The sequence below is a fragment of the Daktulosphaira vitifoliae genome, unplaced genomic scaffold (assembly GCF_025091365.1).
Source record: "Daktulosphaira vitifoliae isolate Bord-2020 unplaced genomic scaffold, ASM2509136v1 Scaffold_3, whole genome shotgun sequence".
NCBI lineage: Eukaryota > Metazoa > Arthropoda > Insecta > Hemiptera > Phylloxeridae > Daktulosphaira > Daktulosphaira vitifoliae.
This window is the reverse complement of record NW_026099574.1, coordinates 3,304,167-3,327,510: the sequence shown is the minus strand read 5'-3', so window position 1 is coordinate 3,327,510 and position 23,344 is coordinate 3,304,167. Positions and strand designations below refer to the sequence as shown.

The 23,344-nt window shown below is 30.5% G+C and overlaps 6 protein-coding genes across 6 annotated transcripts in view; 1 reads left to right on the top strand and 5 right to left on the bottom strand.

Annotated features, from left to right (window-relative positions):
• The window catches only part of LOC126903343 (uncharacterized), an 11,985-nt gene extending 11,528 nt beyond the window's left edge, over positions 1-457 (bottom strand). Inside the window, exons 1-2 of the mRNA XM_050681491.1 lie at positions 374-457; positions 254-308 (exon numbers count right to left, since the gene is read on the bottom strand). Coding sequence (XP_050537448.1) covers positions 254-308; positions 374-379 — 61 coding nt within the window. The 5' untranslated portion in view covers positions 380-457. The remainder of the gene's footprint in view (positions 1-253; positions 309-373) is intronic.
• Positions 458-2,103: 1,646 nt separating this feature from the next.
• On the bottom strand, positions 2,104-11,212 carry LOC126903342 (uncharacterized). Its single transcript, XM_050681490.1, has 3 exons — positions 11,133-11,212; positions 11,013-11,067; positions 2,104-9,769 (listed from the first exon to the last, which is right to left on the bottom strand). Exons 1-3 carry the CDS (start codon positions 11,136-11,138, stop codon positions 5,427-5,429), a joined length of 4,404 nt encoding a protein of 1,467 aa, XP_050537447.1. The 5' UTR covers positions 11,139-11,212; the 3' UTR covers positions 2,104-5,426.
• A 4,310-nt stretch (positions 11,213-15,522) lies between these two features.
• Positions 15,523-15,918, bottom strand: LOC126900948 (uncharacterized). The gene has a single exon (XM_050676987.1). The coding sequence runs from the start codon at positions 15,916-15,918 to the stop codon at positions 15,523-15,525; it is 396 nt and encodes a 131-aa protein (XP_050532944.1).
• Positions 15,919-15,998: 80 nt separating this feature from the next.
• LOC126900947 (uncharacterized) lies at positions 15,999-18,325 on the bottom strand (the record flags this gene model as incomplete). The annotated part of the gene is made up of 1 exon (XM_050676986.1): positions 15,999-18,325. A coding segment is annotated over one exon (2,319 nt), but the record flags the coding sequence as incomplete, so codon positions are not given.
• Positions 18,326-18,329: 4 nt separating this feature from the next.
• LOC126900945 (uncharacterized) lies at positions 18,330-20,089 on the bottom strand (the record flags this gene model as incomplete). Its single annotated transcript, XM_050676984.1, has 3 exons — positions 20,010-20,089; positions 19,882-19,936; positions 18,330-19,036 (listed from the first exon to the last, which is right to left on the bottom strand). Coding segments are annotated over exons 1-3 (819 nt in total), but the record flags the coding sequence as incomplete, so codon positions are not given.
• Positions 20,090-20,553: 464 nt separating this feature from the next.
• On the top strand, positions 20,554-22,167 carry LOC126900944 (jerky protein homolog-like). Its single transcript, XM_050676982.1, has one exon. The coding sequence runs from the start codon at positions 20,554-20,556 to the stop codon at positions 22,165-22,167; it is 1,614 nt and encodes a 537-aa protein (XP_050532939.1).
• Positions 22,168-23,344: the final 1,177 nt, after the last annotated feature.

Below are 23,344 nucleotides of genomic sequence, written 5' to 3'. Positions count from 1 at the left end.
ACTTATTCTCTGCTCTACTTTCTTATCAACCGCCCAACACTATGAACCATACATCATAGCTGGCCACACAATTTCATACTAAATTTAAAAACTATAATTAGTATTTATTCATATATTATATTTTAAAATCAAAGAACTACTACTAATCAGGATATAATTAAAGAAATAAGAGTTGATGTTGCTTTTGGAATAATCCACCAATTGATCTATAATAGACTATTAATAGACATAAATAATATAAAATCAAATTTACCTTCGTTAAATATCAAACATGAAATTATCATAAAAAAATATATCAATTGCCAGTTCTAGAATAAAATAAAATTATCTATTAGATTTCAATAAAGTACTATATATAATGTGCATTACTCACCTCCATTTTAGGCCTCTTAATTTTACTAAATATTATATTCTGAATAACTAATGTAAAATTCTTTTTTTAAAAAGGTGTATATATATATATAAGACAATTATGTGACATAATTTATTGTTTTATGATATTCTTCAGTTAAAAAACATTATTTACTTAATTATTTTAGTCAATCTATTCATATACATGTAAAAAAAAGGGGCAAATCAGAATTGATATAAGCAAATTTTTAATTTAATAAAATGTGTATTTTCAATGTTATTTTATTTATTATAAATATAGTATACATTATGTTCAATGTTATGTTACGCACTTTATGTTAAAAATATTTAAATATTTGTATTCTATACGTAAATAATACTTGAAATTAAAGAGAAATGTCTTTTGTGTAAAATTTTAACTGTTTTTTGTGTTATTATAATTTTTTATGCTTATATTTTAACTAAAACGGTATTGTCTTAAAGGAAGGGAAACGTACACCATTTAACCATCCTCTCTTTTAGATGATAAATTACAATTTCAATTTTGAGACTAAATACTCAAACCCTATTATAGCTTTAACACTTCACTTGTAAACAACAGATTTATTTAAAGAAGACGTATATTTGATATTAATATATTTATTTTAAAATAGAGTGACGTTATTATTTCATATTTTTAAAATAAGTATGAGCAATACTTGAATTGAAAACTTACTGGAGGTAAAAATACAAAAAAAAACCCAGCACAGTGGGGTCGCGGCATAGTGGGGATGTTGCATAGTTGGGTCCAGTATAGATTTAATCTGACAGTGATTAAAATCACTATCATAAGAAACGCTTCGATGCAAATCAGTAGATAGTGTTTAATTCTAAGAAATTGGTGGATAATTACNAAAAAAAAAAATAAAAAAAAAAATAAACACATCATGGTAAAATTAATACCTTCTCAGCTTCGCATCGAAGCTAAAAAAATGTAATATTTTATCTTAGATGCAACGCTTAGAAAATATTAACTTTAACATAATGTGTTTATTATTTTTTTTTTTGTGTCTGTCACTATTTCTTATCAGCTCTCACTGAACCGATTTTACGCTATTTGACCTTATATAAATAAGATATAAGATTTTTATCTATACTTTTTTATACTGCATTGCATAAAAAATTAAATGTAAGGTCATTTTAGAATTATCCGTATACAATGTATGTACAATATTACAAATATTAAAAAAAAAAACCTCTCATGTAGCTAAGGGTCCCCTAGTATACATTAGGGTGTCCCTTATTTATAGAATTAAAAAATTACAAAATGCCACCGGTTAAAATTATTTGAATACATGAAAAAATAAATTGTACAAAATTTGAAGACTATTGGTCAACTCTAAGACGTGCCCGAAGGGGGTTTAATATAACCCCTCAAAGGTGATTTTTTAGTTTCTTTTGTCTATCTCAAAAACTTTAACTCTTGCAAAAAAGTTTATTATTGAAATTTTTGTAGGAATACAATTTTTTTATAAAATGTATATGTACAAAAATGTTTGAAAAGTTCTTATTTAGCTCTAAAAAAATAAAAACCTATATGTTCTATTTTTACCTTTAAAATTATTAATTTATAAATCGTTTATTGTAGAAACAAAAAAAAATTCATTTAACCATTGTTTTAAATTTAATTTTCTATACATTTTTAATTCGACATTTTTCTATTATTTACTATTCAAAACCTACAATTTTTTTTATTTTAATTATATTAAAATTATGCGGTTTTTCTTAGTATCTTCATAGCTTATAGAGCCATAAAATTTATGTTGTTTATAGGCTAATAAAAAAGTCATTTTCAAAATAATGCTATTGATTATTAATTTTAAACACTTGATTGTCTTGTTTTATCTGGTATTCTTGAAAAGATGAGCCTACGTATATAACCAACTAAAATTTCGCCTTCCAAGATTGCATGTCATCTAGTAATTGAAAAGTTTAGATCATAATCGAATCAGCTGTCGTTCGTTGTTCATGAATTTCATATTCAACAATTTTCTTATATTTTATACTTACGTTTCTAATTATACAACTCAAGACAAGTTGAGATTTTAATATTTTTTTAAAAAAATGGCTTCAACATCTAAAATGAACCTTCGAGATACAAATAAAATTTATTTAATTAATTAAATGTAAAATCAAATCGTCGGCAGTAAGTTTCCATCAAATAAACAAGTACTATATGTTCTTTTTTATAATATGCGCGTGGTTAATTTAAATGTTCACGATAGTGCTTCATTAATGTATTTAATATACATTTATATATATGTATTAATATATATATATATGTATTTAATATAAATATAATGAAATCGAAATATTTTGCAAAAAACCAGAATACCTATTAAAAAAAAAGTCACTCCGTTAAAAAAATTGAACTATTATACAATGAATGGAGAAAATTACAAAAACACGCGACTAGAAAGTCATTATGAGACACAAGAAATGAAAAGGATTTTGTCAATAAGCTTAATGACTTATTTGATATCGCTCATTCTGACGTTTTAAACTTAAATAAAAAAAAAGTTGATTAACAATTTTTATTGGCTCAGAGGGAAAATGAAGGTTAGGCTTGTGAAATGAATCAACAAAATAAAAATTTAAATATAATCCAAAGAAAAAGAAAAACATACGATGAAATGGAAATTTTAGGTAATTAAAAAAATATCTTAAAATATTTCCAAAGTAGTAAGTCAACATATTTATTATTATAGATCATGTCGTTAACTCAGAAATGTTATATTCATCTTCAAACAGTTCTAATGAGTGTGATGAGACCGAAAAATTAATTGAAAAACCTAATCTTCCCCAATTTAGAGTTAAAAAAAATATTTTAACCGACAAACTTGCTACTGCATTTGATAGGTGTAAGATAAGCGACAGAGGCGCTGTTCATATATTAAAGGCAACTGCGGATCGTTCGGTCGAATTTAATTTTCTATACATTTTTAATTCGACATATTTTCCATTATTTACTATTAAAATCCTACAATTTTTTTTAAAACTACTTTGGAAATACCTTTATCTTTTGGTTCATAAACAATTATATTTTTATTAAATTGTAAATCAAAATTTGGCGCTAATGTAGCATTTGGCGCACTAAACCATTTTTTAATATATAAACTTAATAATACATAATGAACGAATATTATTTAACTCTTTGATTGAAAATTCAAATTGGCCCCTAAACAAAAAAATTTTCAAACCATAAATGGCCTTGGCCATCCAACAAGCATGATGGATTGAGTCAGGAATTTTAAAATAAATTCCATTCAAAGGTGTTCACTAAAAAATATTATGCCAATTCTAAAAGTTCCTTATAGTCATTTCGAGGTTGGTATTTGTGGTGCGCGAGGCAGCTAGACCGTAGGACTGCTAGTTGTGCACCGCACTAAAATGCCGTTTTACCTTAAGCCTGTTTAAAAAACGTTATTATTGATGCGTGAGTGGGTCACCTAGGAGATGACGGCTAACTATACACCCAATAAGTAAACGAGAGTAGACAATAATTTAATAACAAATAATCACATATATTAGAAATTCCTCAGAGAGTATCTTAAATTTAAGGGGTAACGGGGGCCCCTTAATACTAGTGGCCGGCGAAGCGGCATAAAACAAATAGTTAATCTCAATTAAAACAAACAATAAATAACATTACAAATAATATAAACTCAGCTGAATAGATGAAGCTGTTGATGACGATGAGTGGACTGTATGAGATCTTGTGGTAATGGTGTCGAACATCTGAATATGACGAGTCAGAGTGTACATCCAGGCACGTAATGGCAGATGAGAACAGAATACGGCAATGATAATATTTAGTGATGGTCAGGGCCCTATCACTAGTGGCGTGCAAGGGCATGTAAACTTTGAGCACAAGGGTGCAATAAACAAATAAAAGAATAACGACGTACAATGGCGGAACAATTTACTATTCAAGCGAAGGCGCTTGCAACAGAAAAAAAGTGACACAAAAAACAATCGACTGACTGACTTACGACAATAAACTGTACACGGATGAAAACCGACACGGAGGTCATCGATTTGCCGTGATGGGTGGGCAAGGGGGTGAGTAAAGCAAAATGCTGATGATCAGCTGTCCCACGAAATAATATAATCAATGATCTTTGTAACAACTGATCAACTAGATCTTTCTAAAGGCGTTCTGCACCATACAGTATTTTTGTAATTGTTCAAAACTAAATTTCAAAATATCGTCTTTTTTTGTTTTTAATTTTTCTAAAATAACAGTATCCACTTAAGTAATTTGTTTTATTTATATTTTGCCGAGTCTTTTGGAATTTATAGAAAATAGGAATCAATAATTTAATACGTCTGGTCCAGATGACGTATTAAATTTTACTTTAAAAATCCAGCAAAGTGGGGTCACGGCATAGTGGAGACATTGCATAGTTGGGTCCAGTATAAATTTAATCCGACAGTGATTAAAATCACTATCATAAGAAACGCTTCGATGCAAATCTATTGATAGTGTTTCATTCTAAGAAATTGATGGATAATTACAAAAGCAATATCAACTTCTATTTCCTTAATTATACCCATATTAGTAATTCTTTTAATTATAAAGTATATAATTTTTAAAATTAATTGTTTTCAAATTATTATTGATTTTGGTTTTTAATATGTTAATAGTAATAATTTTGAAACTACTTTTTTTTGTCCTTTAAAGTGAAAGTTTTAATAAAAAAAAAGAAATGAATTTATTACCATAACTTTTAGCTCAACTAGCAAGTTTGAAATTGACATTATTAAATAGAAAAAAATGAAATTGTTAAGATTAATATTAAATTTTTGAGATAGACAAAAGAAACCACCCTTGAGGGGTTATTATTAACCCCTTTGGGACACGTCTTATAGTTGACCATTCGTCTCCAAATTTTGTACAGTTTATTTTTTTATGTATTTAAATAATTCTAGGGGGTAGCACTTAAAACTATTAAAAAAAAAAATCCTTTCATGTAGCTAAAGGTCCCCTAGTATACATTTTTAATACACGTTAATTTTATACACAATTTAGTAATCTAATTAATACAGCCATTCTTGTTAGCATAGTTGATTATCTCCAAAAAACCTCTTCGAGTAGCTTCATAAATGGTATTTATACTCCATGGACAATTATGTTCATGGGCATATTTTAAACAACGAAACTGACCTTTTGCAGCAGCAAGTCTTGTGGTGCCTTCATCCCATTTACATCCATTTTCATGGGCATATATTAAGCAACTTAAATTTCCGCGCATGGCAGCTGTAACTATTGTACCTTCATCCCAATTACATCCATTTTTATGAGCAAATTTCAGACAATCAATGCAACCACTTGCTACTGCTTCCCTTGTTGTACCCTCATCCCATTTACAACCGTTTTCATAGGCATATTTGATGCATTCTAATTGTCGATTGGCAGCAGCGCCTCTCATCGTACCTTCAGTCCAATTATATCCATGTTCATATGCATATTTTAAACAATCTAAATTACCATGTGCGGCAGCTGTATTTAATGTTTCTTCATGCCATGGACACTCATTTTCATGAGCATATTTTAAACAGTCTAAACAACCACTTGCTGCAGAAACTCTAGTTGTGTCATAATCCCATGGACATCCATTTTCATATGCAAATTTTAAGCAATCATAATACCCATAAAAAGCAGCAGATTTAGTTGTGCCAATTGCCCATTTGCATCTGTTTTCATGAGCATATTTTAATAATTCTAAATTGCCATAACTTGCAGCAACTTGTGTTGTTTTCTCATCACATGGACATCCATTTTCAAGGAGATAATTTAAAATTATTAAATTACCTCTATTAATAGCCGCAGTAAGTATACCATCATCCCATGGACAACCATTTTTGTGTGCATAATTTAAAATATCTAAATTAATATTCATTGCTGCTGTAACTATTGTTGTACCTTCAGCCCATTTGCAACCATTTTCATGAGCATATTTTAAAAATTTTAAGTTACCATAACTTGCAGCTACTTTTGTAGTACTTTCAGGCCATGGATATCCATTTTCATGTGCATATTTTAAAATTTCAAAATAACCATTATCGATAGCCACAGTAGTTATCCTATCATCTAATGGACATCCATTTTTATGTGCATATTTTAAAATTTCAAAATTACCATTCATGGCTGCTGTAACTATTGTATCTTTATCCCACTTGCAACCGTTTTCATGAGCATATTTTAAGAATTCTAAATTACCATAACTTGCAGCAACTTTTGTTGTTTTTTCAGGCAATGGAAATCCATTTTCATGTGCATATTTTAAAATTTTAAAATAACCATTATCTATAGCCACAGTAGTTATCCTATTGTCTAATGGACATCCATTTTTATGTGCATATTTTAATATATCTAAATTACCATTCATGGCTGCTGTAATTATTGTATCTTCATCCCACTTGCAACCGTTTTCATGAGCATATTTTAAGAATTCTAAATTACCATAACTTGCAGCAACTTTTGTTGTTTTTTCAGGCAATGGAAATCCATTTTCATGTGCATATTTTAAAATTTTAAAATAACCATTATCTATAGCCACAGTAGTTATCCTATTGTCTAATGGACATCCATTTTTATGTGCATATTTTAATATATCTAAATTACCATTCATGGCTGCTGTAATTATTGTATCTTCATCCCACTTGCAACCGTTTTCATGAGCATATTTTAAGAATTCTAAATTACCATAACTTGCAGCAACTTTTGTTGTTTTTTCAGGCAATGGAAATCCATTTTCATGTGCATATTTTAAAATTTTAAAATAACCATTATCTATAGCCACAGTAGTTATCCTATTGTCTAATGGACATCCATTTTTATGTGCATATTTTAATATATCTAAATTACCTTTCATGGCTGCTGTAATTATTGTATCTTCATCCCACTTGCAACCGTTTTCATGAGCATATTTTAAGAATTCTAAATTACCATAACTTGCAGCAACTTTTGTTGTTTTTTCAGGCAATGGAAATCCATTTTCATGTGCATATTTTAAAATTTTAAAATAACCATTATCTATAGCCACAGTAGTTATCCTATTGTCTAATGGACATCCATTTTTATGTGCATATTTTAATATATCTAAATTACCTTTCATGGCTGCTGTAATTATTGTATCTTCATCCCACTTGCAACCGTTTTCATGAGCATATTTTAAGAATTCTAAATTACCATAACTTGCAGCAACTTTTGTTGTTTTTTCAGGCAATGGAAATCCATTTTCACGTGCATATTTTAAAATTTTAAAATAACCATTATCTATAGCCACAGTAGTTATCCTATCGTCTAATGGACATCCATTTTTATGTGCATATTTTAAAATATCTAAATTACCTTTCATGGTTGCTGTAATTATTGTACCTTCATCCCATTTGCAACCGTTTTCATGAGCATATTTCAAAAATTCTAAGTTACCATAACTTGCAGCTACTCTTGTTGTTCCTTCAGGCCATGGAAATCCATTTTCATGTACATATTTTAAAATTTTAAAATAACCATTATTGATGGCCACAATAGTTATCCTATCATCCAACGGACATCCATTTTCATGTGCATATTTTAAAACTTCTAAATTACCATTCTTAGCTGCTGTAATTATTGTATCTTCATCCCACTTGCAACCGTTTTTATGAGCATATTTCAAAAATTTTAAATTACCATAACTTGCAGCTACTCTTGTTGTTCCTTCAGGCCATGGAAATCCATTTTCATGTGCATATTTTAAAATTTCAAAATAACCATTGTCGATAGCCACAGTAGTTATCCTATCATCTAATGGACATCCATTTTCATGTGCATATTTTAAAATTTCAAAATTACCCATCTTGGCTGCTGTAATTATTGTATCTTCATCCCATTTGCAACCGTTTTCATGAGCATATTTTAAAAATTCTAAATTACTATAACTTGCAGCTACTTTTGTTGTTTCTTCGGGCAATGGAAATCCATTTTCATGTGCATATTTTAAAATTTCAAAATAACCATTGTCGATAGCCACAGTAGTTATCCTATCATCTAATGGACATCCATTTTCATGTGCATATTTTAAAATTTCAAAATAACCCTTTTTTATGGCCACAATAGTTATCCTATCATCTAATGGACATCCATTTTGATGTGCATATTTTAAAATTTCAAAATTACCCTTCGTGGCTGCTATAATTATTGTTTCTCTATCCCATTTGCAACCGTTTTCATGAGCATATTTAAAAAATTCTACATTGCCATAACTTGCAGCCACTTTTGTTGTTCTTTCATGCCATGGAAATCCCTTTTTATGTGCATATTTTAAAATTTCTAAATTACCTCTTATAATAGCATCTATAATTATGTCATCATCAAATGGATATCCATTTTCGCAAACAAAATTTACACAATTTAAATTGCCACCTATTGCAGCATATTTAGTAATGTCTTCATCCCAGTGGCATCCATTTTCGCGTGCATATTTTAAACATTCAAAATGTCCATTTGCAGCAGCATAACTGGTTGTTTCTTCATTCCAACTGCAGTCATTTTCACGTGCATAGATTAAACATTCTAAATGCCCATTTAATGCAGCAGCTATCGTTGTGGTTACATCCCATGGACATCCATTTTCATGTGCATATTTTAAACATTCGAAATGTCCATTTTCAGCGGCATATCTGGTTGTTTCTTCATTCCAACTGCAGTCATTTTCATGTGCATAGATTAAACATTCTAAATGCCCATTTGATGCTGCACTTATCGTTGTGCTTACATCCCACGGACATCCATTTTCATGGGCATATTTTAAACATTCAAAATATCCATTATCAGCAGCATATTTTGTTGTTTGTGCATTCCAACTGCAGTCATTTTCATGTGCATAGATTAAACATTCTAAATGCCCATTTGATGCAGCATGTAGCGTTATACTTACATCCCATGGACATCCATTTTCATGTGCATATTTTAAACATTCTAGACGCCCATATACTGCTGCTGCAATCTTTATGCTTGAATCCCATGTACAATCAATTTCATGAGTAAATTTTAAACAATTTAAATTACCTCCTATAGCAGCATATCTAGTTATGTCTTTAACCCAGTGGCATCCATTTTCGCGTGCATATTTTAAACATTCGAAATGTCCATTTGCAGCAGCATATCTGGTTGTCCTTTCATTCCATGGGCATCCTTTTTCATGTGCATATTTTAAACATTCGAAATGTCCATTTGCAGCAGCTTCAGCAGTCGTATTTTCATCCCATTCACAATCACTTTCGTAAGCTAGTTTTAATGTTTCAATGTCACCAATTCTAGCAGCTTTTTCTATGGTACTGTTTTCAAATGGGCATATTTTTTTTTCACTCAAAGCTTTATTTAAAATACCTAAATGAGCATATTAATTGAATTATTATTATTATATTCAAATTTAATTAGATTACTTAAAATTATGTAATCAAGTGTATAGGATGCTTGAATTTTAGCCCTTCTCTATTTTCTTTAGTTATAAATATTTTTTTTGTATATGTTGCTAATTAACAAAAAAGTTTATTTTGGAAATTTAATAAAATTAAAAAAATTTTCAATTATAAATAAAAAAAATACTCTTACAATATTATTTTAAATATTGAAGTTTTCCAATATAATAATTCACGATAGTAGAATTATTTTGTATAATATTAGTATTTATTTATTGCATATAACAAAATACTACTTNTTACAATATTATTTTAAATATTGAAGTTTTCCAATATAATAATTCACGATAGTAAAATTATTTTGTATAATATTAGTATTTATTTATTGCATATAACAAAATACCACTTTGTTATATAACAAAGTAGTATTATTCATGTAATTACTTTTCAATATTATTCGGATATCGTTGTTATGTTGAATGGCTTAAAAGAGATTATTGGTAGCAATACTAATATTATTACATAAAACATATTGCTATCTTGATAAATACTAAAATTATTTATGAAGTTATCATCAAAATATACTTTGATACAGCCCCCTGTCGCTTCGTTATACATGATTCCTCGCGAATTGTGCCACCTTTATTAGTCGTCACCTTTCTATGAGTATTTGACTGACCAAAACTACGTGCCATTCGCCACGGTGTTATATCAAGCGAGTACTACATGACCTACTATGACCCACCACAAGTGATACGTTAAGTCTTCTTCACGTTGTAACAACGTCGAGGATGTACGCCACCGGCTCCGAACGTGTCGCACGACCAGACTCGATGAACCTATCAACACTTGCGCTCCATTGACAATCAACGCTGTTCAGTTTTTGACGCCTGAAGATCATGCCGGAAACCGCGTTGCCGTTGCCAGCGAAAGCGCCGCGAAGATTTATTTTACTATTTTATAACCATAATATGATAAGATAGCCCAATATAATGTTTTTAGATAATATAATTAGTTAACACTTGTTAAAATGATTTAGTAATTAAAAAAATTAAGATTTCAAAATTGGGTAATGATATAGGTACCCTCCTATGCCGGTAATTCCACATAAAATTATTTAAATGTTTCAGATATTAGATACAAGTTAAGAAATTTATTTAATAAACTATAATTGACTATTAATAAACATAAATAATATAAATCAAATTTACCTTCGTTAAATATCAAACATGAAATTATCATAAAAAAATATATCAATTGCCAATCCTAGAATAAAATAAAATTATCTTTTAGATTTCAATAAAGTACTTCAAAGAATGTGCATTACTCACCTTCATTTTACACTTCTTAATTTTACTTAAATATTATATTCTGAATAGCTAATGTAAATGTTTTTTATTTTATAAGTATATACATATATATAAAACTATCTGACATGATTTATTATTTTATAAAATTCTTCAGTTTAAAAACATTATTTACTTAATTATTTTAGTCAAACTATTCATATACATGTAAAAAAAGGGCCAAATCATAATTGATATAAGCACATTTTTAATTTAATAAAATGTGTTTTTTCAATGTTATTTTATTTATTATAAATATAGTATAAATTATGTTCAATGTTATATTACGCACTATATGTGAAAAAAAAATTGTATTGACTATTTGTACTCTATGCATAAATAGTACTTGAAGTTAGAATTAGTTGAATTGAAGTTTGAATTTCTTATGCTTATATTTTAACTAAAACGGTATTGTCTTAAAGGAAGGGAAAGGTACCCCATTTAACCATCCTCTCTTTTACATTATAAATTAAAATCACTATCATAAGAAAGGCTTCGATGCAAGTCTGTTGTTGGGTTTAATTCTAGAAATTGGTGGATGATTACAAAAGCAACTCTTTTTCCCTAAATTTTATTCTGATTAGATATTTGATTTTTAATTATAATATATAAATTTATTTAATAGTCAATTGATATTCAATAATTTAATATTGTAATATTTACGGAGATATTATAAAAATAATAAAGTAGTTGTATTTTTCTTTACATTTAACGCATATAAAAATTTATAAGGCCTGATGCAATACCTTTCAATAAAAAATGTTACTTATAACAAAATTATAAGTTGTATACACTGGACTACAAGGAACTTTCATCAGAAACAAAAAATATACTTTTCTAAATCAACTTTTGGAGATGTTTTCAATTAGACGTTTTCTATCACTTCTAAGTTTTCATATTATTCATTTTTATTAAAAAATAAGTATTAACACAAAAAAAAATATAATTAAGAACAAAAACAATTGTTTTAAAATAATATTGATTTTGATTATTAATATGTTGAAAATAAGGAAAATGCCATATTTAACCTATTTTTTTAATCGTTTCAAGTTGATTTTTGTGAATGTTTATAATAAAAAAAAATTTTATTTATTTTACCAAAACTTTTAGCTCAAATGGCAAGTTTGAAATTGACATAATTAATTAGAAAATTTTGTGATAATTAAAAAATTGTATCCTTAAGATTAGTATGCAGTTAGGAAGTCTTATAAATACTATTTATAGTAAATTTATCAGAGTAGCTAAATATTATTTGCACTTGTATCGTAGAGATAACTTAAATAGAAGTAATAGTAATCATTTCCTACACCCAGAGAAAAACCTCGATCTATATAATAAATTCATTGTTCGATTTGACACGGTACCGTGTTTCCCTCAGTTGCACATCATCTTATCAACCTAAATGAAAGTGTATCGGGATCTGAATCATAAGTGCACGGTGGCCTAGTGGTAAGGTTTGTATATACGACGCCTTGGGTCGCGGGTTCTAATCCCGTACCGTGCCTCTTTTTTTCACATGATTTCCGGTACATTTTCTATAACCGACCGTCAATCCCCGGCGGCCGTGTTATCTGGTGACCAACGTGGGGATGATAACGTTCGGAATACTCACTGTGGGGCGTGTAGCGGTCAGTCCCTCCCACCAGTAGAATTCCGAGGGGGTCACTATCATTTAACCCCCTTGTAGGGCTTGGGGGGGAGTATGACACGGTACTGTGTTTTCCTCAGATAGTTTTTTTAGCTTCGATGCGAAGCTGAGAAGGTATTGGTTTTACTAAGATGTGTTTATTTTTTTTTGTGTCTGTTATCACTTTTTCTCAACTCTCACCGAACCGATTTCTTTCAATGATACGTCAAAAGATCACAAATCGTATCTAGTCGAAGACATTACTCTTAAAAAATTCCCTCGTTCCACGTAAATGGGGGAAACATCCAAAAAAATTACAAATTTAAAAATCGCTAATTTTCGAAATTTTTTCAATTTTTTTTTACTTAAAAGTGCCATAACTTTTTCAAAAATGAATATATCAATATAATTCTTTTTTATATTGATGCATAATATCATTTCATTTGGTATATTTTTTTCATAAATTTAACCCTTGACCTGTTCACAAGGGGGGATTTAAAATGACAACTTTTTCACAAAAAATTAACTTTTTTAACTTAACTTTTGAAAATATTTTGTAAGGTCTGACACTTTTATATATATATCTTAAATTAAAGCTAATGTAATTTACTTTATTATGCAAAAAAAAAATTTCGGACTTTATTTTATCTTCACGGTGAAAATGGCTACCGAATGCTATTATTGTGTGAAAATTCTCGATTTTATTTTTTACATTTTTAACTTTATAATGCTATGACATATTGAAAAGTGTATGGATCAACATTATTTTTTTATGAGAAATAATATTTTTTAATAATCCCTTTTTCATTCGACATACTTTATCTTAATTAGGATATTAATAATGAACTAGCAGATCATGTAGCTTTTGGAATAATCCACCAATTTTTTAAAATTAAACACTATCTAAAGATTTGCATCGAAGCGTTTTTTTTTTATAGTGATTTTAATCACTGTCAGATATCATTATACTTGATCCATCTATGCCACGTCCCTCTGTGCTGGGTTTTTTCTATTTAATAATGTCAATTTCAAACTTGCAATTTGAGCTAAAAGTTATGGTAATAAATTAATTTTTTTTTTATTAAAACTTCCACTTTAAAGGACAAAAAGAATTAGGTTCAAAATGATTACTTTTAACATATTAAAAATCAAAATCAATAATAATTTGAAAACAATTAATTTTAAAAATTATATAATATATAATTAAAAGAATTGCTAATCTGGGTATAATTAAGGAATTGGAAGTTGATGTTGCTTTTGTAGTTATTCATCAATATACCGCGACCTCATTGTGCTGGATTTTTTTTATATATCTCTTGCCACTTTTTCTCAGCCCTAACTGGACCGATTTCTTTCAACAATACGTCAAAACATCACAAATCGTATCTAGATGAAGACAGTACCCTTAAAAATTGAAAAAATTTCCCACGTTCCCTGCAAATGGGAGAAATCTCCAAAAAAATTACAAATTTAAAAATCGGTAAATTTTTTCTTTTTTTCACTTTTTTTTCTTAAAACTTTCATAACTTTTTCAAAAATTAACAAATCAACAAAATTTTTTTTTATACTAAAACATTAGATAATTTCCTTTAATTTGATATCATTTTTTTTGAAAATTTAACACATAATCTGCTCATTGCAGCAGGGATTTAAAATAGCAATTTTTTTACAAAAACTAAATTTTTTAACTTAATTTTTGAAAATGTTCCGGAAATACTGCATTTTTTAAACATATATCAAACTAAAGCTTATTTTATATACTATAAAATGAAAAAAAAAATGTATCATCGAAGCGTTTCTTATGATAGCGATTTTAATCGCTGACAGATTAAATCTATATTGGACACAACTATGCAATATCCTCACTATGCCAGGACCCTACTGTGCTGGGGGTTTTTTTTTTTGTCTGTCACTACTTTTTCTTAGCTCTCACTGAACCGATTTTTCTCAACAATACGTCAAAGATCACAAATCGTTTCTAGTTGAAGAAATTACACTCAAAAATTGAAAATGTTGGCCTCATTCTCCATAAATAGTGAAATTCCACTAAAAATTTACTATTAAAATGGTTAATTTCGACATTTTTTTTCTAAAAATTGCTACATTTATTGATAATTTATAAAAAAAATGTCTTTATACGATTTGACCTTATATAAATAAGAAATACGATTTTTATCTACACATTTTTCTACTGCATTGCATAAAAAATTTAATGTAAAATCATTTTAGAATTATCCGTATAATCCGTAACGTCGAAGTACCGATCAACACCCGCACAACGACGCCATCATCGCTGCTAACCTTTTAACGCCTGAGGATCACGCCGAACATCACATCGTCAACGCCAGCTCATCATAAACGGCCCACGGGTCTCTACCCTCAAAACCAGTATCGAACATATTTTTTCGACGTAATTCGAGTCAATTTTTTATATACTTATTAATTTTATACATATTTATTGTTGTTTATAAATAAATTATAAAAATTTGTAAAATGTAACATTTATGTCACTACTTATAAACATTTTTTTTTATATTTATTGTATATTGAACATTAATTACATGATTGAAAAATCCAGACATTTATAATTCAGATTTTTGGTTATAAATTCAAAAATAGTATTTATTAAGCATACAAAATTACATGATTGTTCTCAATATACGTAATTATTATCATTTTAGCTCATGACGATTTATTTAAAATATAATGTTATGAAATATAAAATATAAATAATATTTTATAAGTAATCTAATTAATACAGCCATTCTTGTTAGCATAGTTGATTATCTCTAAAAAACCTCTTTGAGTAGCTTCATGAATGGTATTTATACTCCAAGGACAATTATGTTCATGGGCGTATTTTAAACAATTAAACTGACCATTTGCAGCAGCAAGTCTTGTGGTGCCTTCATCCCATTTACATCCATTTTCATGAGCATATATTAAGGAACTTAAATTTCCCCGCATGGCAGCTGTAACTATTGTACCTTCATCCCAATTACATCCATTTTTATGAGCAAATTTTAGACAATCAATGCAACCACTTGCAACTGCTTCCCTTGTTGTACCATCATCCCATTTACAACCATTTTCATAGGCATATTTGATACATTCTAATTGTCGATTGGCAGCAGCGCCTCTCATCGTACCTTCAGTCCAATTATATCCATGTTCATATGCATATTTTAAACAATCTAAATTACCATGTGCGGCAGCTGTATTTAATGTTTCTTCATGCCATGGACNCCGTATTTAATGATTCTTCATGCCATGGACACTCCTTTTCATGAGCATATTTTAAACAGTCTAAACAACCACTTGCTGCAGAAACTCTAGTTGTGTCATAATCCCATGGACATCCATTTTCATGTGCATATTTTAAAATTTCAAAATTACCATTCATGGCTGCTGTTACTATTATACCTTCATACCGTTTGCAATCGTTTTCAAATGCATATATTAAGATTTCTAAATTACCATAACTGGCAGCAGCTTGTGTTGTATTTTCATCACACGGACATCCATTTTCAATTAGATATTTCAAAATTTTTAAACTACTTCTATTAATAGCCACAGTAAGTATACCGTCATCCCATGGACAACCATTTTTATGTGCATATTTTAAAATTTCAAAATTATCATTTATGACTGATGTAACTATTGTACCGTCATCCCATGGACAACCATTTTCATGAGCATATTTTAAAAATTCTAAATTACCATAATTTGCAGCTAATTTTGTTGTTCCTTCAGGCCATGGATATCCATTTTCATGTGCATATTTTAAAATTTTAAAATAACCATTTTCGATAGCCACAGTAGTTATCCTATCATCTAATGGACATCCATTTTCATGTGCATATTTTAAAATTTCAAAATTACCATTTATGGCTGCTGTAACTATTGTATCTTCATCCCATTTGCAACCGTTTTTATGAGCATATTTCAAAAATTCTAAGTTACCATAATTTGCAGCTACTGTTGTTGTTCTTTCAGGCCATGACAATCCATTTTTATGTGCATATTTTAAAATTTTAAAATAACCATTATCTATAGCCACAGTAGTTATCCTATCATCTAATGGACATCCATTTTCATGTGCATATTTTAAAATTTCAAATTTACCTTTCATGGCTGCTGTAACTATTGTATCTTCATCCCATTTGCAACCGTTTTCATGAGCATATTTTAAAAATTCTAAATTACCATAATTTGCAGCTACTTTTGTTGTTCCTTCAGGCCATGGAAATCCATTTTCATGTACATATTTTAATATTTTAAAATAACCATTATCAATAGCTACATTAATGATCCTATCATCTAATGGACATCCATTTTCATGTGCATATTTTAAAATTTCATATTTACCTTTCATGGCTGCTGTAACTATTGTATCTTCATCCCATTTGCAACCGTTTTCATGAGCATATTTTATAAACCATAATATGCCATATCTTGCAGCTGCTTTTGTTGTTCCTTCAGGCCATGGAAATCCATTTTTATGTGCATATCTTAAAATTTCAAAATATCCATTATCCACAGCCACATTAGTTATCGTATCATCTAATGGACATCCGTTTTTATGTGCATATTTTAAAATGTCTAAATCACCATTATTGATAGCCACAGTAGTTATCCTATCATCTAAAGGACATCCATTTTTATGTGCATATTTTAAAATTTTAAAATGGCAATTCACGGCAGCATTAACTAATGTACCTTCATCCCATTTGCAACCGTTTTCATGAGCATATTTTAAAAAATCCAATTCATCTATTCTTGCTGCTACGTTTGTTGTTCCTTCAGGCCATGGAAATCCATTTTCATGTGCATATTTTAAAATTTCTAAATTGCCTCTTATAATAGCTTCTATAATTATGTCCTCATTAAATGGATGTCCATTTTCGCGAGCAAAATTTACACAATTTAAATTACCACCTATAGCAGCATCACTAGTTATGTCTTCATTCCAGTGGCATCCATTTTCGCGTGCATATTTTAAACATTCGAAATGTCCGTTCAAAGCAGCATTACTGATTGTTTCTTCATTCCAACTGCAGTCATTTTCATGTGCATAGATTAAACATTCTAAATGCCCATTTGTTGCAGCAGCTATCGTTGTGGTTACATCCCACTGACATCCATTTTCATGTGCATATTTTAAACATTCATAATGTCCATTCAAAGCAGCTTTACTTGTGGTTGTTTTATTCCATCTGCAGTCATTTTCATGTGCATAGATCAAACATTTTAAATGCCCATTTGTTGCAGCAGCTATCGTTGTGGTTACATCCCACGGGCATCCATTTTCATGTGCATATTTTAAACATTCATAATGGCCATTCAAAGCTGCTTTTCTTGTTGTTTCTTCATTCCAACTGCAGTCATTTTCATGTGCATAGATCAAACATTCTAAATGCCCATTTGTTGCAGCATATATCGTTGTCCTTTCATCCCATGGACATCCATTTTTATGTGCATAGATCAAACATTCTAAATGCCCATTTTCAGCAGCATATTGCGTTGTTCTTACATTCCATGGATATCCANTTTAGCGTTGTGCTTACATTCCATGGATATCCATTTTCATGAGCATATTTTAGGCATTTTAAATTACCATAACTGGCAGCAGCTTGTGTTGTTTTTTCATCACATGGACATTTATTTTCAAGTAAATAATTTAAAATTTTTAAACTACTTTTTTTAATAGACGCAGTAAGTATATCGTCATCCCATGGACATCCATTTTCATGTGCATACTTTAAACATTCATAATGTCCATTCAAAGCAGCTTTTCTTGTTGTTTCTTCATTCCAACTGCAGTCATTTTCATGTGCATAGATCAAACATTCTAAATGTCCATTTTCAGCAGCGTCTCTTGTTGTTTCTTCATTCCAACTGCAGTCATTTTCATGTGCATAGATTAAACATTCTAAATGTCCATTTCCAGCAGCGTCTCTTGTTGTTTTTTCATCCCAGCTACAGCCATTTTCATGAATATATTTTAAGGTTTCTAAATTACCATAACTAGCGGCTGCTCTTGTTGTGTCTTCATTCCAGCTACAGCCATTTTCATGGGCATATTTTAAACATTCGAAATGTCCATTTGCAGCAGCTTCAGAAGTCGTATCTTCATCCCATTCACAACCACTCTCGTAAGCTAGTTTTAATGTTTCTATGTCACCAATTTCAGCAGCATATTCTGTGGTACCGTCTTCAAACGGGCATATTTTTTTTTCATCCAAATTTTTATTTAAAATACCTAAATGCGCATATTAATTGAATTTTTATTATTATATTCAAATTTAATTAGATTCATAAAATTTTGTAATCAAGTGTCTAATATGCCTAAATTTTAGCCCTTCTCTATTTTCTTTAGTTATATATATTTTGTTTGAATATATTCCTATTAAACAAAAAGTTAATTTGAAGTAACGATAGTAGAATTATTTTGTATAATAGTAGATTGTTGATTGCAATAAGTGATGGGCATTTTCAAATATTTTAAACTATATGTTAGTATTCGACCAGGCCTACTATAAGTATTTGACTGACCAACACCACGTGCCATACGTCACGGTGCAATGTCCCGCGAGTCCTGCAAGGCCGACTACGTCCCGCCGTAAATTATACGTTAAGTCTTCTTCCCGTTGTCTAAGTGACAACGTCGAGGGTGTACGCCACCGGCTCTGAACGTGTCGCACGACCAGACTCGATGAACCTATCAACACCTGCGCTCCATTGATAATCAACGCTGTTCAGTTTTGACGCCTGAAGATCATGCCGTTAACTGCGTCGCCAATGCCAGCGAAAGCGCCGCGAAGAATATTATTATATTATAATAATTATTTATATTTTTTTTCTAACCATTTTAAGTTAAGATAGCCTAATATACCGTTTTTAGATAATATTATTAGTTAACACCTGTTAAAATTATCTAGTAATTAAAAATTTCATAAAAATTTCAAAATCGGGTAATGATATAGGCACCCTTCTTTACCGTTAATTCCACCTAAATTTTTTTAAATTGTTTCACATATTAGTTATTAATTAAGAAATTTATTTGATAAACTTTAATAGACATAAATATTATAAAATAAAATTTACCTTCGTTAAATATCAAACATGAAATTGTCATAAAAAAATATATCAATTGCCAGTTCTAAATTGCCAGAATAAAATAAAATTATCTTTTAGATTTCAATAAAGTACTTCAAAGAATGTGCATTACTCACCTTCATGTTACGCCTCTTAATTTTACTAAATATTATATTCTGAATAACTAATAGCATTTCTTTATTTAAATAGGTGTATATATAAAAAAATTATCGGCCATAATGTGTTATTTTATTATATTCTTTAGTTTAAAAACATTATTTACTTAATTATTTTAGTCAAACTATTCATATACATGTAAAAAAAGGGCCAAATCATAATTGATATAAGCACATTTTTAATTTAATAAAATGTATATTTATATTTATTATAAATACAGTAGAACTCCAATTATCCGAACTCCAATTATCCGAACTCCGACCATCCGAATCGCCGATTATCCGAATCACTTTCAGAAAAAATCAGAAAAAAATTTGTCCAAAGTCCGCGGCGTCAGTGTAGGCACAACACGTGGTAAGAGTTCCCACTCCAGTTCCGGCGCATTGCAGTCACCTGTCATTGTTTGTTTTGATTAGTCAGTGTGCTAAATTGACCTTGCTCGAGAACGCTACTCTTTCGCTACGGCTTACTTTTGTTTGTGCGTGTACTGTATTGTTTTTTACCATGGCTTCGAAAAGAAAACGTGTTGTGCTATCGTTAGCGGACAAACTGAAAATTATAGAGCAACTCGATAAAGGTGTAACGGGTAAGAAGTTGTCTGAGATTTATGGTGTTGGACAAGCAACAATTTGTGACATTAAAAACAGTAAGTCAACACTTTTAAACTTTGTTTCGGTGCTTGAAAATGAAGATGGAAGTTCCTCCAGGAAAACAATGAAGACAGCAACCAACAAAAATTTGGAAGATGCCGTGTTTAAATGGTTTTTGCAGCAACGTTCTATGGGAAATCCGATTTCAGGTCCAATCCTTTGTGAAAAAGCCAAAATCTTAGCAGAAAAGCTTGGTTATTCCTCTTTTAAGGCATGTAACGGCTGGCTAAGGAACTTTAAATTCAGGCATGGTGTACGCGAGTTAGATTTGGCTGGTGAGAAGCTTTCAGCAGACTCTGCAACTGCTGAAAATTTTATTGAAAAATTTAAAACTGCAGCATCATCCTATGATCCGGAGTTTGTTTATAATGCCGATGAAACTGGCCTTGTTTGGAAAGCATTACCAAAAACCACTTTGGCTTCTAAAAGGGAATCTAGTGCCCCTGGACATAAGGTCAGTAAAGAACGTGTTACAGTGCTTAACTGTGCCAACTCCGCTGGAAATCATAAACTACCACTTCTTTTGATAGGAAAATCAAAAAATCCAAGAGCATTTAAAAACGTAAAAAAACTTCCACTCTTCTACAAAAGTCAACCCAAGGCCTGGATGACTGCAGCTTTGTTTACCGAATGGTATGATGAAGTGTTTATTCCTGAAGTGAAAAAGCACCAAAAATCGGTGGGAAAAGAAGGCAGTAAGGTGCTTTTAATTGTTGATAACGCACCCACTCATCCTATAGCAGATCTGTTGGAAAGAGAGAATGGGCAGTTTAAAACGACGTTTTTGCCTCCCAATGTTACAAGTTTGCTGCAACCCATGGACCAGTCTGTTATTGAAACAATGAAGCGCCATTATAGAAGGCAACTACTGAGAAAACTGCTGATCGAAGGTACTGAAGATGAAGAATTGGTTTTGGCAAATCATAGCAAAATAAATTTAAAGGACTGCTGTTACATGGTAGCGGAAGCTTGGAGTTTGGTTACGGCAGTGACGCTAAGACGTGCGTGGAATAAACTGAAAGGCCTAATGTCTGAGAAGAACAAAGAAGAAAATGGAGAGGATGAAGATGATGAAGATGCGTTGCCACTAGAGGAAATAAGAAAAATGATTGTAAAAATTCCTGGTTGTACAGAAGTAAGTGCTGAAGATGTAGGAGAGTGGATGGCTTGTGACACGTCTGACCCTGGTTTTCAAATTCTCAATGACGATGAAATTGTTGAAAGTGTGAGAGAAGATGTTGAAGTGGAAGTGGAAGAAGAACTTTCGCTTGATGTTGAAGTAGACGCTGGACCATCAGCTAGTGAAGCATTTGCCGGCCTCGAGACTGCTTTGAAGTGGATGGAGCGTCAGCCCGAGTGTGACCACTTGCAACTGCTCACCGTCAAGCGAATGCGTGACCTGGCTGCCCGAAAACGGATGAAGACCGCAAAACAGCTTACATTGACGGAGATGTTTAAAAAACAATGATTTTTATTTCTAAACTTGTAAGTACATTTTATTTATATTTAAAACATGTGAAAATATCATGTTTCTTTCATTTAATTCAATAAAAAAATAGTGCAATATCAAAACGTAGCGTTTTTTCTCTCCAATGGCAATTTTTTAAAAAAAAAACTCCGATTATCCGAATATTTGATTATCCGAATGGGTCCCGGTCCCCATTAATTCGGATAATTGGAGTTCTACTGTATAGTATAAATTATGATCAATGTTATGTTGCGCACTTCAAATAAAAAAATAAATTTTACTGACTACTTGTATTTTATATGTAAATAGTACTTTAAGTTAGAAAGAAATGCCTTTTGTGTAAAAATTTCACTGATTTTTGTGTTTTTATAATTTTTATGCTTATATTTTAAGTTAAACAGTATTGTCTTAAAGGAAGCAAAGGTACCCCATTTAACCACTCCATCTTTTTTAAGATTTAAAATTGAGTTATCAATTTTTGACAGCTTTAATTTAGTTTTAGTTTTAGTTTTAGTTATTATTGAGGTGGACATAATGCCCATGCACTCAGACCTGTTGGTCCATTGTGCGCACCTCATACCGAATTGTCTTGATTCGGTTTACCCACCTAAGTGTTATCACCAAAGTGTTAATACATTACCAACCATAAAGTCACCTCTAGAGATGACCAAAGAGTCCTGTCTTTCTGGCGAAATTAAGTATCTCTCTGGGTTTTAGGTTTTTAATATCCTCTTTTTCAGGAAATGGTTTATTCAAGTAGTTTGATCTTAGTGTGGACAAGGCTTCACATTCGCACATGATGTGAAATGAGTCTTCCTCTTCTACTCCACATTTTCTGCACAATGGTGATTCCGATACCCCCATTGCGTTAAGATGCTTAAGCAGGTGACCATGTCCTGTCAGTAGACCAGTCAGGGTGCTTATTTGATGTCTAGTCATGCTATTAAGATCACCCAGCAATAAACCAGGGGTCTTGATAAACATTTTAGATTGTCTAGGTACTACCAAGTACTTCCAGATTTTCCTGTGTTGTTCTCTGCACCAATTCTTNGGTTTTCCTGTGTTGTTCTCTGCACCAATTCTTGGGTAACGCTTTGAGCGATTGCTCAGTGAGCCCTACCACTAGTTCTGGTCCAACATAGGTGTTCTCTGCTCCTTTCCTGGCTAGAAAGTCAGC

What these genes read in the sequence shown, in the direction of transcription:
- LOC126903342 (XM_050681490.1), bottom strand. An exon ending in ATGTTTGATATTTAACGAAG is followed by an intron (nt 9,770 to 11,012) that starts GTAAATTTGATT and finishes ATGCTCATTTAG; the next exon opens with GTATTTTAAATAAAGCTTTG.
- LOC126900948 (XM_050676987.1), bottom strand. Translation starts at nt 15,918, where the DNA reads ATGAGAGGCGCTGCTGCCAATCGACAATTAGAATGTATCAAATATGCC.
- LOC126900944 (XM_050676982.1), top strand. Translation starts at nt 20,554, where the DNA reads ATGGCTTCGAAAAGAAAACGTGTTGTGCTATCGTTAGCGGACAAACTG.